Source organism: Neolamprologus multifasciatus, chromosome 8 (genome assembly GCF_963576455.1).
Source record: "Neolamprologus multifasciatus chromosome 8, fNeoMul1.2, whole genome shotgun sequence".
In the NCBI taxonomy this organism is placed as follows: Eukaryota; Metazoa; Chordata; class Actinopteri; order Cichliformes; family Cichlidae; genus Neolamprologus; species Neolamprologus multifasciatus.
In genome coordinates, this window is record NC_140446.1 from 15369745 (window position 1) to 15388533 (window position 18789).

The 18789-nt window shown below is 44.3% G+C and overlaps 1 protein-coding gene and 1 pseudogene across 2 annotated transcripts; both read left to right on the plus strand.

Moving 5' to 3' along the window:
- The first annotated feature begins 313 nt into the window (after positions 1 to 313).
- LOC146512716 (mucin-13-like) lies at positions 314 to 5703 on the plus strand. Its single transcript, XM_085170658.1, has 12 exons — positions 314 to 477; positions 1453 to 1560; positions 1702 to 1824; positions 2370 to 2476; positions 2638 to 2696; positions 2830 to 2969; positions 3970 to 4098; positions 4188 to 4233; positions 4323 to 4360; positions 4477 to 4564; positions 4747 to 5026; positions 5130 to 5703. The coding sequence occupies exons 1-12, from the start codon at positions 423 to 425 to the stop codon at positions 5271 to 5273; spliced, it is 1317 nt and encodes a 438-aa protein (XP_085026784.1). The 5' UTR covers positions 314 to 422; the 3' UTR covers positions 5274 to 5703.
- Positions 5704 to 5854: 151 nt separating this feature from the next.
- On the plus strand, positions 5855 to 18541 carry LOC146512717 (uncharacterized; annotated as a pseudogene). The gene is made up of 4 exons (XR_014875750.1): positions 5855 to 6073; positions 7557 to 8294; positions 8671 to 9063; positions 17060 to 18541. The product of XR_014875750.1 is annotated as an uncharacterized LOC146512717 (transcript).
- The last annotated feature ends 248 nt before the right edge of the window (positions 18542 to 18789 follow it).

Sequence of the window (18789 nt, forward strand, 5' to 3'; positions counted from 1 at the left end):
GTGAATTTCTTCCTTCTCTTCACTTTCTTTGGTTTTAACTGCCAATAAATCCAAATGGTCCACAGTAATTTTAATTCTAAAATAATCATTTTTCTCTGCACTTCATAGAGCGCATATGTTTGTGATCAGCACCATGTTGGTCTGGACTGGCCTTTAAAATATCAATTAGATAACCCAGCTGGCATAAAGTCATGGAAAATTGATTAGTAGATAAAAGGCTTGAAAGGTGGGCTTCCTGGTCATCGTCTCTGGGTGTGACCTGCACTTAGCACACTACAGGAGGAGTGGCTGCTGATTAAAACCGCCAGTGGAGAACAATTGGCAGTTTTAAGCTCAAAGATTTAGAGAACTACAGACTCGGCCACTTCTGGCCTTCACTAACTTATTTTCTCCCTGTGGTAAAGTTGTTTTTGATTCTTCCAATGGCTCAAAAATTCATCTTCCTGTCTGTCCTTTGGCTTGTTGTAGCCGTTTTTGGTAAGTAGCCTGCTTTTATTGAAACAACTTTAAAATCCTTATTTTTGTCAGTTTGATAGTGTATAATAGAGTGAAAGGGTAGAGCACATGTTAACAAATTAAAACATCAGATAAACTTTAGAGAGGAAATATTCCTTTTAATATAGTTGTTTTTTAAATTTATTTAATTAAGCTTTCAGTTTAATTCAGTCTAAACTGTTATGCACACAGGTGGAGCTTTAATAGGCTTTACGTAAATAGTAGATAAATGGATTATTTTATTTAAGACTTTGCAGTCATTCCTGATCCAAGATTACGGCTGTGACAGCAAAATGGAGGGCTACCCATGACGTAAGACTGCCTGGATAAATGTCCTCCAATCGAAATATCTCATATTAGTTTGAATATGAGAATATCATTTTCATGATTAACAGTTACTAGTTCCTTTCCCCTTTTGTTTTGCTTCCATACAAATTTTATACACTTGTCCAGTACTCATATGTTTTTAATAATGGTCTAACTTGCACATCTTCCTTTGCAACCATTGTGTATCTGAGCTGGTTTAGCACATATATAAGCAAATTTGATCAGTGTGTTCATGTCAACAGTCTGACATTACCATTTTATTATTTTATGACCCTGTTGTTATACCACATCCTTCTGGCAAGGCGACGATCAAGGAAGTCTCTTTGTTCACTTCAGATCCTGCAAACTGTTTAATGCTTTACATGTCTGAATCCTAAATGATGGTTGAGTGAACTTTATGTTTTCCATGTAGAGTCTGTGTCACTGCGGGTGCTCTCTTACTGAGACTGAGAAATGACCCTACTTAGCTCTTTAATGATGTCTTGCATCATTAAACATAGACTATATGATCCTGCTTTAATAACTTCGATATAATTTTTTTTTCTCTGGCTTGCTTCCTGGGTATCAAATTTCAAAGTTGTGAACAAAGTTTATCATATACTAACTACTGCATTTTAACACAACTCTTAGCCTCTTCAACAAGAGCAGAAGATCCTGAAATTTCAGGTTCAGGAGACGATGCAACTACTGCAACACCAGACGATGCAACTACTGCAACACCAACGACTTTATTTAAAGGTAATTTGATACCTCTGGATCCAAATGTTCACATGTTATATTGCTCATACAGTGATACAAGTGTGTGTGTGTGTGTGTGTGTGTGTGTGTGTGTGTGTGTGTGTGTGTGTACTCGCACCTGTTTTGTTTCTCACTTTGAAGATCCCTGCAACCCAAATCCCTGTGGCACTGGAAGCACCTGTGAGGTCCGTTATAATGACACATATGTATGCTTGTGCCTCGCTGGTGATTCCTACAACAATGTTTCAAACAGTTGTGAACGTTGTAAGTATTTGTTTGTGTGCCGCTATGAAGATTTTACTTTATTTAACAGTGACATGAATGAAGATTATATAGCAGTATATAACACTACGTGGGCTGGAGGAAGATTAGTAGATCACTGAAGGACAGGTCATTCAAAACAATATGTACCTCTTGAACTAGCTATCTCCCAATCAGTTTAGTCAGACATAAACAGCAAGTGAGTAATGTTGACTGTTAGCCTGGCTTAGCCAACTTAATGCAATCTGTGAAATACATTTTAATGTTAACATTTTAGATTTGGTTTACTTTATCCATGCAAAAATAAAGTGTAAGAATGACAAATTGGATTTTGTTTTTTTTGTTTTTCTGGGGTTTATGTCTGAGACTAACCCAGCTAGCCTCCTGTCTTAATTTTAGTTAAGTACCTGCTAGATGTAGCTTGATATTTAACAGACAGACACTGTAAGAGACTGGCATCAATCTCCCTCCTTTCAGCAAGAAAATGAGAGATATAAAATATAATTTTATTAGATTTTCGCTTTCTTCTGATATTTTCTTGTTTTCAGCCAAAGTCTTCCCTGGAATTCTTCAAGTGAAAAAAGCATTTAAAAATGAAATGACAGACACCAAATCAAAGGAATTTATAGAAACTGCTAATGAAATCATTGCTGAGGTAAGTAATTAGGTAGTATTCTCTATCAATAAATGTGTCTTTATGGACATTTTTTGAAAATGCACTTGACATTACAAGTTATACTATAAACAATTTCATCAGTTATTTAATCAATCTTAATACTCATACTGAGCAAAACATATTTTCTTTTGAAAACACAGCTGGATGAAGCTTATAACAAGAAGAACGGTTACTCCAGATCTATAGTGCTGAAACTCCTGTAAGTCTCAGACTGACAACAGCTTTTACTATAAAATCTTTCAGCCTGTTTCACATCAATGTACATTAACATGTTATTATACTGCACAAATAAATTATGCAATCATCACTAAATGTGATTTCTGTCTTTACAGTCAGCGCACCACTCGTGTGTCAGGGGTCATTGCATCAGTACAGATCATCTTCGAGGCCAGTTCTGAAATCACAGATGATCAAGTTGAACAAACATTAACAGAGTGTACGGGCTGTAACGTGATTGAGAAGACCTTTCAGAGTAAGTTTGTTACTTGTATTCTAGCACTGTCACGGTTCTGGGTCATTTTGACCCAGCTTTTTCTGTTTCTTATATTTTGGTGTTTTTCTAGATTATGTTCATTATATTTATGTTCTGATTCTTGAGTTGTGCTGGTCTGATTGTGTATTATGGGTTATATTTTCTGTCAAGTCCTTGTCTTAGTAAATTATTTCTTGTTTCCTGTTTTACTTTGAAGGGTCATGTCCATGTCTGATGTCAGTGTGTTCAGTTTTACTTCTCCCCTGTCTCGTTAGCCTAATTTCTCCCAGCTGTGTCTCCCTCCTGTTTCCCATTCCCTAATTACTCCCCTGTGTATACAAGCCCCGTGTTTGGTTTTGGTCTCTCGTGTATTGTGCCCTCAACATGCTGTGTGTTTGTCATGGTCAGTCCTCTAGCGCCTCTGTTGTGAGTCTTGGTTTTGTTTTGCTTTTTTGAGTTTTACTTTATGAGGATGTTTTGCCAGCAATAAAGCTGCGTTTTGAGTTCCAGTCCCGTTTTGAGAGTCCTGCATTTTGGGTCCTTTTTCCTGCCTGCCTGCCACACAACACAACCATGACAAGCACATTGTGTTGTTTCAGTCACTTTTATGTCGACATGTAGCTAGAATAAAACTCACAGTAGGAATAGATTTGTTTTCAGAAAGAATATAATTGACAAGATGTGTTTCAGAATCCTTTGTACTAAATCTACACTTCTGTCTAAATGAAACTATTTCCACCATCTGTCAAAGGTAATTTAGTTGTAATAAAAATATAATGGATGTCACAATCAGGGCAGCTGCTGCCATTACATGTATTATTTATAATTCAGTGAGTTATGATGTTCTGATGATCATGATATTTCGAAGATGAAGTCATGCTGTTAATTTCAGTCCAGGGTTCATTTCATGGCATATTAGTGATTCATTTATTTTACTGTTGTACATGTTGCGAAACATGTCCTTGAGTACTGAGGCTTTTTTTCTCTCCGTCATTTAAAGTTACGAACCTGTGTGATGACACTCCCTGTGATAAACACTCCACAAACTGCGAAGCAGGCAATGGAACTTTCAGCTGTACCTGTAAAGAAGGCTACATGCAAACAGACTACAGTACTAGACTGTGCATTGGTAAGATGATTACCTGAGCAAAGTGGTGTGTGTGTCTGTGTGTTTTATGTAAGCTAACGACAAACTGTCTCTATTTTTCTTTTTTACAGCTACTTGTGCCCTTGGGGAAGAATTGAAGGATAATGAGTGTGTGAAGTAAGTACTCCTCCCCCTCCTGTATGTCCTCTATTGATGTAAGGTTGCTTTTAAATAGAAATCTTAAAATCAACCTTCCTGTCTTGCAGATGCTCATTTGGTTATTCTGGTTTTAACTGCTCAGAAAGTGAGTATACTGCATGTTTTTAAAGTGAAAGCAGAAGCATGGTTACTTAATGACAGCTATTTAAAGAAAAAAGATAAAATATAAAAGTTTATGTCCTCTTCATTGTGTTTTATTAGACTGGCAGCTCATTCTGGTAATTGTGGGCTCTGTGCTTGGAGGACTGCTGCTCATAGCCCTCATCCTTCTACCAGTAGTAGCTACCCAGTAAGTTTCTTACCAATAACAATAACATCTTTCATTCGCCCCCATAAATGTGAGAAAGTGTTTTTACTCATTTTGATTTAGGCTTTATTTTAGATGCAAATGCATTTAAAATCAAGAGAATTTGTTTATGCCTGACAGACACAATAGTGAATTCTAATATTATTTTACTGCTGTGATTTCAGAAAATCAAATAAAATCTCGAAGAAGAGCAAAAGTGCAAAAATGGAAAAATCCTACACTAACCCGAGTCCTGCCACACAACCAGTGGCTAGCAACAAGTTTGGCCACAGCCAGGGAGTCTCATTTAACAGGTCAGCCAATGGCAATTCAGGTTTTCAGAATGGTGGGGTACCCATGTTCCCACGAGCTGCCACCACCATCAACAGCTTGGACAACAGGACCAACCTGGAGATGAAACCAAGCAACGGCCGACAAAACTTTGGACATATGAACAGTGGCTCGGTGAGTATGTCTCTGTTTGTATAGAGAAGAAATACCCTCATCAGGCTTTTTGGTTTCTTAGTGTTTGGCATCAAATTCACTCTCTCTTTTTTTTCCTCTGTAGCGGTTATATGATGAATCATACGATCAGGCTCAACCTCAGAACAACTCTTATGCCCAGAATCAACCCAGGATGAACCCGTATACTCAGAACCAAGGCCACAGCAACCCGTACTACACACACGATGATGGAAGACGCTACTATTAGTACAAAATCAGAAAGGCTCACTGTACAATGACAGGTTTATGTTTTTAAATGTATTTTATAATTACTGTATGTAATGAATCTTATGTATCAGACTACAGTACAAACAGTCATAAACCAGTCATGTCTGATTGTGGCTACTTTATATCAAGTTGGTGGCATGATTTTGAGGATTAGTCTCATTTTTTTTATCTGTTTTGGTTAATTGAAGTATGAATTACTGAAGAGTTGTCTATTCAAACTGAATGAGAAACCTGGACATTCATGTCCAAATATAATGCGATAATGAGCTACTTAATATTGTTGTGTTATCCGATTAATGCTTCCTTCATGTATGAATTCACAATTTCTTTTTTGCATGTAAAAATTTTTTGTAATGAACTGAAATTTGATGTTTAATTTTTTGTGAATGAGACGAGTTTCTTCTAATAAAATTATAAGAACCTGTTGCACATGTGCGTGCGTGTGTGTCAAAGATGTAGCCTTCTTGTCAAATCTGGTCACTTCCATTTACAACCAGGATATCAGTATCCGGTAAGGGTCAATCCTAGGAAGAGCAAAGATACTGCACAGGGCCCTCAAGCTCTGAGCCTAAAGAATAGACTGTCCACAGTGTGAAAGGAGAATTTTACGGAGCCCTGCAGGGGACATGGGAGAAAAAAAATTAAGACAGACTTTTGCGAGATCTCGCAAAAGATCCTGCTCCTTTTTGATAGCGGTTCAGTTGAAGGGTGCAGACATGGAGGAGGATTTGGAACATTTCTTGCGGTCAAGAGAGGACATCATGCACATGCAACAAGACAAAATACGTTTAAACAAAGCATTAAACACCGCAGTTCAAAAGGCAAGTAACTTGTTGAAAAACTGAGGTCGTATATGCAGGCCTTTAATGTTAACTCTTGTAAATATGTTCAGGTTCATTAAACATAACTCATTAAGTGCACATATGTTTTGAAATTTCAAATCATGTCCAAATTCATGGGCTGCATACTCCTGAGGACTCGGGCTTCGTGGTCTACGTGGGCCAGGTCCTCAGAAGGTTGGGTAGGCCGGAAGTAAACGGCTGGGGAAATTGGACGGTCTAGCCTTCTGATTAGCGTCACCGCTGTCTCAGTGTAGTTTAATAAACTCGGCCGTCTGCTCCTTGCTATCTAAAATATAACTGGACACTGGAGTAAATTCTCGACCATCTCACACTTCTGCTTAATCAGTTTTCTGTTTTATTCAGTGGTGTAAAAACCAAGGAGGAACCCACCCGGGGGATTAATAAAGTTTTATTTTATCTAATTTAATCTAATAACTTTAATCTCAGCCAAACCGGCTTACTCACAAACAAATAAACACTGAAAAAAGCCAAACAATAGCATTTTAGGTTGTCTAAGTGTTTAATATATTATGTTTAACCTGAGTAGCAAAAGTCCGTGGTGATCTGAAAACGATGTACTGGGAGTTGTGCCGTTCTCGGCGGCTTCAGTGACCCTCGAGCTCTCGGCTAGCTATCGAGCTGGTGGGTAACAGACGTCAACAAAAACGTCGAAGCACTTGCAAATATGCGATATCTTGATAAACCGAGCAGATATTTGAAGTTTACACCCCCACGTTCTCGCCTGAAAATATGTTAAAAGTTTATTTTGTGACCCAGAAAGATTAATAACAGTAATTTTAAAACTTATTAGCGGCTGCCATTACCGGAAACTGGAGTTTGGCTGAGCCGTGCTATGAATTCTGGGATATGGTGGGCCACGAAGCACACACCCGACCCATCCTTCAGTGAAAAGGAGGACGCATTTGTCCGCTGCATTCGGGGGAGTCTACAAATTTGGACAGCCTTCGGCGCATCGCTGTGACGTAATACAAAAGCGTCCTCAGGAGGATGCAGCCCATGAATTTGGACACAGCTTGTATGTCTAAAATGTGATAAATAAAGTTAAAAAAGAAAAAGAGGTTGCAGCCCATGAATTTGGATGTTGTTATCTGGCTGTGCCATTACCATGGTAACATGGACACCGTGGCACAAAATACTTGGTGGAACTTACCTTACTTATACCTTACTAGCAAAATATTTTTTAGTAACGTAGTCTATAAATATCTACTACTATTACTATACTAATACTAACACAGCAATAGTAAAGTAATAAGACACAAGTTGACAAAGTAACTTTTGATAATGATCATGAACAGTAATTAAGAACCCTATTTCTAATACAGTTAGTATTCCATGTGTGCTAGTGTGGCTTCCTAGAATAAAAGTATATTAATAGCATTTCTCTAATGTTTTATGTCTGCAGGTGGATAAGGCAGTGCTGTCCATCAAGACTGATGGACAAATGGCAAAATACATAAGGACATATGGTGACAGAGTAGCTGTCCAGTCCTTCTGTCAACAAACTGAGTACAGCACAGATAAAGAGACTCTTCTGCAGAACCTAAGAGATAAAATTGCGGCACGGAAAGTAAGATCAAAAACCAAAGGAGTGCTGTGTGGTTCATCAGGTGTGTTCCACATGCAAGGTGAAGGGGATGGCAAGACAGAGAAATACTGCAGGAGAGAAGACCTGCAGAAAAATAGAAATCGGATGGCTTAATTTAAGTAGTAATGAATACCGTCAAGTGAGAACCAGAAATGGTGGAGGAACAAGACATGCAACTGTGGAAAAAACTACAACTGTAGCTAAGATTTTGGAAATTGGAAAGGACCTGTTTTTTCCAGATAAGAACTCGCCAAAAGGGAGAGTTGAAGACTTTGTCATTGATGTCTGTGATTTTAAAAGAAATCCGATTCCTTTGGATGACACTGTTGGCAAACTTTATGAACAAACCAAATTGAAGCTCCTGAGATTTTACATTTGCACGAAAGATGAAACACCGTCAACAGTTCAGTCCTCATCTGAAGAGGATTTTTCTGTCAGCATAACTGAAGAAGATTCACCGGTGACATTACTTGGATTTGACAGTGAGACAGATGATTTTGTCCCAGATCTACTTGACCATGGGGATTCATCTGACAGTGACACTGGCAAACAGGTTTGTTAAAATAAGAAAGTTATTATTACAAATAATGATCACTTTAAAGTTACTGTATTTTGTTGTGTTTAGTAGTGCTTGGTGGTAACATGCGACATTTTCTAATTTTGTTGTACTATTGTACTAGGTATGACTGTGCAACGGCAATAAAGAGTTGTCTTATTCAAGTGCTTTATGTACATCTACGAATACTTGCACTTCTGTAGGATGAAATTATTCCAGGAATTTGTTGTCGACTTGTGTGGTAAGGTACATTTAATACATCTGTAAAAGACTTACAGCTTTGTATTCATTAACATGTACTAAATGACTGGCTGCTGAAAAAAATAATTGAATTATGCTCGTTTGTTTCTTGTGTTTGTTTTCTGGTTCACAGATTCACAATTTCCAGATGGAACACAATCCAAAAAAACTGAAATCACTCTGTGAGGCAGTGACAACACAAAGTCCAGGAAAATCACATCATATGCATTCAACCCCAACAGACATTAAAAACACTGTCGTGGGACAGCGGCAGCAGACTGACTCAAGTGATCATGATTTCCCTGACCACTGCTCTGAAATTATTGATCTGACAAGTATAGTTCCTAACAAATCCTTCAAACTAGAGTCCCGGGACAAACTTCCAGAAGATTTGGAATTTCGTTTTCCAGACATAGACGAAGCAGATACAGTTCTATGGAATCCTGAAGAGGATCTTGTCAGAGCAGATGGTGATGACACAGTCGTGATAACCCTGAATTATGTCAACAGTGAGGATCTCAGACAGGTAAGACCATGGACAGTTGTGGTTGATATGGTTTATGTAAGTGTTACAAAATATGGAAATTTATTAATACTCAAATTCAATAACTTGCATAGTTCTGATTTTCAAAAAGCTGATCATGCATTCCTGCTTGGACAAAATTTAAGAATGTATGTTATTTTCTGTAATATTATTCTTTTGGATCTTAAAAGAAATAACCTATAGTACTGTGAAACACTTGCTCAATTTCTATTAATCAGAATTCATCTCTTGTTTGTTTAAAACTTGATTTTGTTGCAGCGATAATACAACATTAAGTAGTAATAAGTACAATTCCACTGTAATATGTCTTTTTACTCTTGTAAGTGAGACATGTAGGCTGAAAATAAAGAGGTTGTGGCGTGGGTGTGGTCTCTGGCCAGCTGCAGAGGAGGGGTGACACAGTGAGCTCCCGGGGCGGCGCAGGGGCGGGGTGAACAGGTGTGCTGGGATCTGACATTGATTGTGTGTCTTTATATGTTGGCAGTGACAGTCGGAGGGGGAGCGGACGTGACAGCAGAGAGAGAGCGGGAGTGTCTGTGTCAATGAAACCACAACATCAAATAAAAGTTCTGCTGTCAATATATTCGCTCCAGCATATGTTTATTGGGTCCAACACTACACTGGTGCCGAAACCCTGGCGCGATGTCCGGTCCCCAGCCGGCTCCTCCTGCTCCCCCGGCGGCGGCGCCGCCCGCCCAGCCGCCCAGCCGCCCGCCCAACCGCTGCAGATCTTGGGCCAAATGATGATGGACATGGCGGCGATGGCGGCTCGTCAGGCGGCCACGCAGGACCAACAGTTGGCGTTGCTTCGCCTGCAGTCGGAGCAGCAGACCGCAGCTCCGGGGCAGCTGCTGGGGAATGCGGCTGCACCGGCGCCCGCCCCTCCTCTGTCGGTGACGTTGCACCGGATGAGGGATGGGGAGGACCCGCTGGTTTTCATCGAGGCTTTCCAGGCCACGGCGGTGGCCTGTCGCTGGCCGGAGGAGGAATGGGCCGCCCGGCTGCTGCCGCTTCTGTCGGGCGTAGGGTTGCCAACCGTCCCTTAAAAAACGGAATCGTCCCGTATTTAGAAACAAAAGTACACGTCCCGTATTGAGCTGAAAAGTGACGCACTTTGTCCCGTAATACAGTGAGAATCAAAATCTATAAATCTATGAATTTTAATGTAATTAACGCTTTGTTTGAAAACATAATTCCCAGCCCCGCTCCTGCTTTGTGACCAATGAGCTGACAGCGCACTTATGACAATTCGAGTATGACAATTCAGATTACCGCTCATCTCATTGGTTGAGGAAAGGTCGCTTGCGGAGAAAATACCGGAAGACAACAGATGACCACAACAAAAAGCATGGCCAACTGGGAAACAAACGCCGACACTGCGGTGCAAGTCTCAGACGACAGTACACCTGAAGCTGGGCAAACACTGTGCGATTTTCAAACTGCACGATTGGCTCGCGTGGGTTATAAGTTCGTAGGTCACGATGCAGGGTCTCACACTATACCGCCCGATGCTCTGATGCGACCCGAGTGCTCACACTGTGCCTCCATAAAATGAAGGTTATAACAGAAAATCTGTCGCTCGCTCTCCCTCTCTGTCTTTCACTCACACAGACACACACCACCATCAACTTTGCTAAATTGCTAATGAAAAACACTGATCAGGCAGCTGTGATTGAGCAGCAATGTAAATCCAACTATTTTCACGGTTGTTGTGGTCGTGATAATTTGGTGATGCCACATCGAAAAGGCTCGGATGAGCTTTCCAAAGTTCTACAAGTTGTGCCTCCATCGCTTGTGTCCAGATCACACGCTGCACAGCCGTGCTGCTCCGTCTTTTTCACCGACGTTTACGTGTTTGCGCGTGAGCAGTGTGAGCGGCTGCGGTGACACCCACACGAGCAATTGATGATCGGGAGCTGGTCGTGAGGTGTTAATCGCTTCTCGTTACCCCACGTATACTACACGATGCACGATGAAGGCCAATATCGGGCCGATCACCAAATTGGTCGCACGACTCAAAAATCGGCTCAAAATGGGCCACAAATCGCACAGTGTAAGCCCAGCATTAGACCAGCAATGTTTGTTCCTCTCAGAGAAAGAAAAAAAGGCTGCAAAAGTACAGGGAAGAATGGGAAAAGGAAAACACCTGGCTGGAAAAGTGCACGATAACACCAATAAAGCGCACTGCACTGTGTGCTGGCGCACTTTTTCCATAGGCATGCTTCTAATGGTGGGCACATGAAGAACATGAGGGGCGTGAAAGCTCGGGGAACCCTTAACCAAGTTTTGTCCACCAGGCCACAGCAGAAGCAGATATGGTATGTAAACACTGGTTTGTTTGTTTTTAAACCCTCTGGTTAAGGTTAAAATGGGCATGTGCAGTGAATATCAGCGCTATGTGGCCAGAAGTGTGATAATATAATTTATTTTGTGTAATAAACAACTGCAAGGATCGATTACAACAAATAGATGAGTAATACATAAAAGTAATACATAGATGAATAATGATGATGAGTTATGATGCGTAATCATGGGAACAAGTGGGTTTACAAACGGGAGCAAAAGCTGAAATAATGCCTCTACTGAAGCCAATTGCACTAAATGCACTAAATGTGCACTGTTACAAGAATATTTTTCTTTCTATTGTTTTCTATTAATTTATATAATTTTAAGTTGAACAGGACAGAGTTCTTTTAAAGAAAGATTTACTTTTATTCTCAAAAGTTAAGCATGACAGGCTTCTGTTTAAGAAAGAGACCTGTTTTATTGTGTTAATGTTGTCATTTTGAGCTAAAAATAAATGCCTAAATGATTTTTGTTTCCCATGTCTTGATATCACAAAGAATACGCATCTACTTAAATCAAATTCAAGTCAAATGGTTAAAAAAATAATTTCACACACAAAAAAAGAGCTAAAAAATTCACCACACTGGGAAGGGTGAAGACAACTGGGTTGCCCGGCCCTGGCCACGAGGTGTCCCTTATTTATTTCTCAGGGAGTTGGCAACCCTAGTCGGGCGAGGCCCAGACGGCGGCGCTGAGCCTGCCCCCCCCCCCCCCCCCCCCCCCCCCCCCCCGCTCGTGGGGGGTGTTTGAGGATGTGTGCCGGGCGGTGCTGGATCATTTGGGTCTCTCCCCGGAGGATTACCGCCGTCAATTCCGGGCCAGCAGGATGACGGGAGGGGAGCGGCCGTTTGCGTGGGCTCGACAGCTGGAGGATGCGGCAGCGAGGTGCTGCGACCAGGCCCCTCGGCTGGGGAGGCCCGGATGCTGAATATGGTCGTCCTCGAGCAGTTCGTGGGGGGCCTGCCCGAGGCAACGGCTCGTTGGGTCCGCTGCCACCGCCCGGCAGATTTGACGGCGGCGATTACGCTGGCGGAGGACCATCTGGCGGCCAAACCGGCACCCAGCCGTGAGGAGCCGCGGCGGAGCGCCCGTATTCCGCCGCCCAGGCCACCGGCGGCGGCGTCACAGCGGAGGGACGGAGGCCCTGTGTGAACGGAGCAGGCAGCGGGGTGGAGCCCCAGGAACCCGTTCCGGCCGCTGCTTCCTGCCTGAACCCCGGCGGCCGCCGAGGTTGCCCCGGAGCCACGGGGAGCCGCACAGACGCCGGGGCCGGACTGCTGGAAGTGTGGGCAGGTGTTCCGTGTTGCCGGCGCTCCAGCGCCCGCCCCCGGTCCAGGAGGGACGTACCGCGTGCCGGTAAGGTGTCAAGGGGGTATTCGCCATGCTTTGATGGACACGGGCTGCACGCAGACCCTGGTCCACCAAAGTTTGGTTCGCCCCGGGGCATTGTTGGAGGCTAACTGGGTGGAGGTTAAATGTGTGCACGGGGATATTCACAAGTACCCGGTAGTGTCACTGTTGCTGAAATTCAGGGGCAAAATGCATAGAGTGAAGGCGGCGGTTAGCCCGCGCCTGTCGCATCCCCTTATTTTAGGTACGAATTGGCCGGGGTTCCACAGCTTACTGGGGCAGTACGCGGGGATGCGATCGCGGTCTGTAAATTTATGTAACGTTTGCGCGGCGCTCAGCGGTGACGTGGGGTCGACCGACACTGACTCTGGGGGGGAGGAGGTGGCGGGGACTTCCACGGAAGCCCCGCTGCCTCCCGTTGTGCACCCCACAGAAGATTTTCCACTAGAGCAGTCTCGGGATGACACCCTACACTCAGCCTATGACCAAGTGATGGATATTGATGGTCGCTTGGTGCGCCCTGACGCTGCGCGAACTTAGCCTTATTTCCAATTGCGGAACGATCGGCTTTATCGAGTGAGCCGCGACACTCACACTGATGAGATTCGCACACAGTTGCTGGTGCCGCAAAGCCGCCGGAAACGGTTTTCCAGGCGGCTCATTCGAACCCCATGGCAGGGCATTTGGGTGGTGAGAAAACTCTGGAGCGCATAATGGCACGATTCTATTGGCCGGGCATTTGGGCCGACGTGCGCCACTGGTGTGCGTCGTGCCCAGAATGCCAGCTGGTTAACCAGCCACTGCGCCCATTACCACTGATGGAGATCCCGTTTGAGCGTATTGGCATGGATCTCATCGGACCATTTCACCAGAGTGCTCGCGGCTATCGCTTTGTGCTGGTCCTGGTGGACTACGCAACGCGATACCCGGAAGCAGTGCCGCTGCGCACAATTTCAGCGAAGAGCGTGGCGCAGGCACTGTTTCAGGTCATCTCCCGAGTCGGTATTCCGAAAGAAATACTGACTGACCAGGGCACGTCGTTCATGTCGCGCACATTGCGGGAACTGTACGAATTACTGGGTATTAAATCTATTCGGACCAGCGTCTACCACCCTCAGACTGACGGGCTGGTGGAGAGGCTGAATAAGACTTTAAAATCCATGATTCGTAAGTTCATTCGCGAGGATGAACGCAATTGGGATCGCTGGTTAGACCCTCTGTTGTTTGCAGTGCGGGAGGTGCCCCAGGCCTCCACGGGATTTTCTCCCTTTAAGCTGTTGTACAGCAGGAAGCCGCGGGGGGTGCTCGACCTGATTAAAGAAAACTGGGAGGAAGGTCCGAGCCCTGCGAAAAGTGAAATTCAGTACGTGCTGGACCTGCGAGCAAAGTGGCACACACTGGGGAGGCTCTCACGGGAGAATTTGCTCCAGGCCCAGCAGCGGCAGCAACGCCTGTACAACCGAGGGGCGAAACTTGGGCAATTTTTACCGGGAGATAAAGTGCTTGTGTTGCTTCCTTCTTCCAGCTCTAAATTACTCGCCAAGTGGCAAGGACCCTTCGTGGTCAGACGGCGAGTGGGGGACGTTGATTATGAGGTGGTACGGTCGGACAGGGGCGGAGCCATGCAGATTTACCACCTCAACCTCCTCAAAGCCTGGAGGGAGCCGGAGACCGCTTCTCTGGTGAGCCTGGTAAGAGAGAGAGATGAGTTGGGGCCGGAGGCGCCAAAATCTAACATCCCCGCCTCCCTCCATTGTAGTGACCATCTCACACAGGCCCAGAGGGCGGATGTTGCCGCATTGTAACAGCGCTTTGCCGACGTGTTCTCCCCCTTGCCCGGCCGTACTTCTCTCATAGAGCACCATTTTGAGACGCAGCCTGGCGTGACGGTGCGTTCACGACCCTACAGGCTGCCGGAACATAAGAGGCAAATTGTTTTCCGGGAATTGACGGAAATGCTGAGGTTGGGAGTAATAGAAGAATCACACAGTGCTTGGTGTAGCCCCATCATTCTTGTGGTGAAGAAGGATGGGTCTATACGGTTCTGTGTCGATTATCGCAGAGTGAACGAGGTGTCACGTTTTGATGCTTATCCCATGCCCCGGGTCGACGAGCTCCTGGACCGGTTGGGCACCGCTCGCTTTTTCACGACACTGGATTTAACCAAGAGCTACTGGCAGATTCCCCTGTCTGCAGAGTCCAAGGAAAAGACGGCCTTCTCCACTCCGTACGGGTTGTACCAATTCGTTACGCTTCCGTTCGGCTTGTTCGGGGCCCCTGCCACTTTTCAGCGCCTCATGGACAGGGTGCTGCGGCCCCACGCTGCCTATGCTGCCGCCTATCTAGACGACGTCATCATTTACAGTGACACATGGGCGGAGCATGGGCGGAGCATGGGCGGAGCATGTGCAGCGTGTGGCCGAGGTGCTGGAGTCCCTGAGGCAGGCGGGGCTCACGGCCAACCCGAAGAAGTGTGCGGTTGGACGGAGGGAGGTACAGTATTTGGGGTACCACTTGGGGGGCGGGCAGGTGCGACCTCAAGTGGATAAGACGGCGGCAATTGCATCCTGCCCGCGTACCAAGACGAAAAAAGAGGTGAGACGGTTTCTGGGGCTGGCCGGCTATTACCGGCGGTTCATACCAGGGTTCGCGGACTTGACCAGCCCCCTAACTGATCTCACCCGCAAGGGTGCCCCGGATCTGGTCCAGTGGACGGAGCGGTGCCAGGCGGCGTTTGTGCAGGTGAAGCGGGCTCTCTGTGGAGAGCCGCTGCTGTTCACACCTAATTTCTCCCTCCCTTTTTGTCTGCAGACTGACGCCTCGAGCGGAGGGCTGGGGGCCGTTTTGTCCCAGCAGGTAGGGGGAGTTGACCGGCCGGTCGTCTACATCAGCCGGAAGCTGACGGACCGCGAGTCACGGTATAGCACCGTGGAGAAGGAGTGCCTGGCAATCCGGTGGGCGGTCGACTCCCTTTGCTACTACCTCCTGGGCCGCCCGTTCACCCTCTGCTCAGACCACGCCCCGCTGCAGTGGCTCCACCGCATAAAGGATGCCAACGCCCGGATCACTCGGTGGTATCTGGCTCTGCAGCCCTTTAAATTCAAGGTGATCCATAGGCCGGGTGTGCAGATGGTCGTGGCCGATTTCCTCTCCCGCTCGCGGGGGGGTAGGTTCGGCCGGATGGGCCCCGGCCTCAATCGGCCGGTGGGGATGTGTGGCGTGGGTGTGGTCTCTGGCCAGCTGCAGAGGAGGGGTGACACAGTGAGCTCCCGGGGCGGCGCAGGGGCGGGGTGAACAGGTGTGCTGGGATCTGACATTGATTGTGTGTCTTTATATGTTGGCAGTGACAGTCGGAGGGGGAGCGGACGTGACAGCAGAGAGAGAGCGGGAGTGTCTGTGTCAATGAAACCACAACATCAAATAAAAGTTCTGTTGTCAATATATATTCGCTCCAGCATATGTTTATTGGGTCCAACACTACAGAGGTGTATCTTTTTTCTATTTCTTAAGACCTATTGACATATTTTGCAAACTTTTTAAGAACATTCATGATTTAGAATAGGCCAAGGTAGAAGATTTAAGAAGAGTCTTCTAATCTTGAAGGGTTAAGGTGTCTGTTGTCAATTAATGCAATACTTCCTTCTCAGAATGCCGACACAAATGGATTACCTATGGATGGTTTCCTGCTCCCATTGTCTTCAGCTAATGGCTTGCCCACACCCCATATGCAGTCAATACAGGAGGAAGCACCCCAGATTGCACAGGTAAGATGGATCAATTCAGGCAACCATAAACACCTATCTTTACATACTGTAGAGATGCCAAAATTGCATGCTATTTTCTGAGGATATGGCAGTTTGTGGGTCCATTTGAATTAAAAGGATATTGTCAGTTGAGAGACAATTCCAGTGTTTAACATTAAGATAAGATTAAACAGGAAATTTAGTCTTGAAATCAAATTATTTACATAACACAGCAATGACACATTGTTTTGGTGTCACTATTGTGTTCTCTACCTTTTTTGCACAGAAGTGAGTCTTCTCATACATGTATGAGCATGTAAAGAACACTTGTATAATTTTCTGTGAGGCATACGAGGACATCCATCAGGCCAAAATGTTAATGTTATATATAAATTGTCAGTGCAACCATGGTTTGGGAATGTACAGCCCACTAAAATTAGACAAATAAATGTCAAACTTTTTCAGAACATTGATATTGTGTAATCTGTACAATTCATTTGCATTTCTTATGGAATGTGCATATTTTGTCTTTTACTCAGGACCATGGACTGAATTTCATCGCACAAGGTTTGTCTTTAGATTCAAGCAACCAACTTTCCCCATCAAATTCAGGAGACCCACAGAGCCCCCTACATGTATCAATTCGCAGGATAAAAGTTGTTGATGATCGTTTGGCTGTAATTATGGACAGTAGCATTATGAATGAGACTTTAAAGATGAACTTTGTAAAGGAAAATGCTGTTGATGATGCTGGGGTGTCAAGGGAGGTTTACACTGCATTTTGGGAGCAATTTTTGGAACAGTGTGAAGGTGAAAATAAACGAGTTCCAAGGCTGAGGCCAGACTGAATGGCAAGCAGTTGGGCAGATATGGGTGAAAGGCTTACTAGACTATGGTGTCTTTCCAGTGAGGCTGTCAAAGGCTTTCATTTTAGCCTGCATCCACGGAATGGACTCAGTTGATGTAGACATTCTGATTGCATCGTTTCTCAACTATCTCCCTCCTGTTGAGAGATCAGCTGTTGAGAAGGCTCTCCAAGGCACAATGGATGAAAATGATGAAGAGGACCTGCTTGACCTTTTTACAAGGATGGGTTCCCACTTCCTACCACCTAAGAACAACATGCAGCCTGCCATTCAAACAATGGCCCATAAGGCCATTCTCCAAGAGTATGTAATGGATTGCTTCTCCACACCCATGGCACGTCTGCAGCTGAAACTGTCAGACAAGGAAAGTGTGTTGTCTTTGTATGAGACAAAGAAGGCCACAGGCAAAAGACTAGTGCAGCTATTTGAAACAACAAAATTGATGCTGTCTCATGGAGAACAGACAACCTTTAACCATCTTCAGCGTTATGTTAAAAACGCTGAGGAAACCAAAGCTGAAAAAATCCTGCGCTTCTGCACAGGATCTTCTGTGATATGTGTTGACAAAATTTGGTGTGCTTTAATGCTGAAACTGGGCTCAACAGAAGGCCTGTTGCTCACACCTGTGGAGCTACCCTTGAAGTGTCATGCACTTACAGTTCTTATCCTGAATTTCGCACCGAGTTCAACAATTTCCTTTCCAGCAATTACTTTGAAATGGACATCATTTGAACTTGATGAGTGTACTAATGGTTACAGCTGTAATTGTTATATGTATGATTATCCTTGAGTTCATAAATTCTGTCTTTGTTCATTTGTCATTGAAGCATTTGATATATTCAGCCGTATAGTAAGCAGTCACAAATTAAATTTTCCGATGGTTTAGTTGTATGTTAGCTCAGATTTCACAAGGACTCTTTATTGTTTAAAATTCTTTGAAAATGACCGCATCTTTAACTTCTGTTGAAAACAAGGTTTGTGTTTTGCGTTAGAGGGACAGATCACATCAAAATCTGCTGTACACATTGTCATTGTTTTCTTTTACTCCTGCCATCAGCCAGAATAAAGGCTCGCTTTTGTTTTAAGTTCAGTGTCCTCTCTCTCATTGTCTGCTTTTTGGTATGTTCTCTCAACACACCTGCATACCCCGCAGTGACACACATTGGCCTGCTGTTTATCCATCTAGAATGTTTTGTCGTGAGTTGCCTAGTTTTGGGAGATATTAGCTGTAGAGATCTCTTCCTTGTTGAAAAACTACATGAAGCTACACAAAGTCTACATAAAGACATTGCTACTAAGCATTAAGTACCATGTGAAACAAGAGAAAGGTAGGCTTGTACAGTCAATATCACTAAAATTGGGCAACTCACACTAAAACAATGTGGATTAACGAGTACTACAGC

Coding starts and splice junctions, on each gene's coding strand:
- LOC146512716 (XM_085170658.1), top strand. CDS start 423: ATGGCTCAAAAATTCATCTTCCTGTCTGTCCTTTGGCTTGTTGTAGCC. Junction 1,561..1,701: donor ACCAACGACTTTATTTAAAG/GTAATTTGATAC, acceptor CTCACTTTGAAG/ATCCCTGCAACCCAAATCCC. Junction 4,099..4,187: donor CAGTACTAGACTGTGCATTG/GTAAGATGATTA, acceptor TCTTTTTTACAG/CTACTTGTGCCCTTGGGGAA.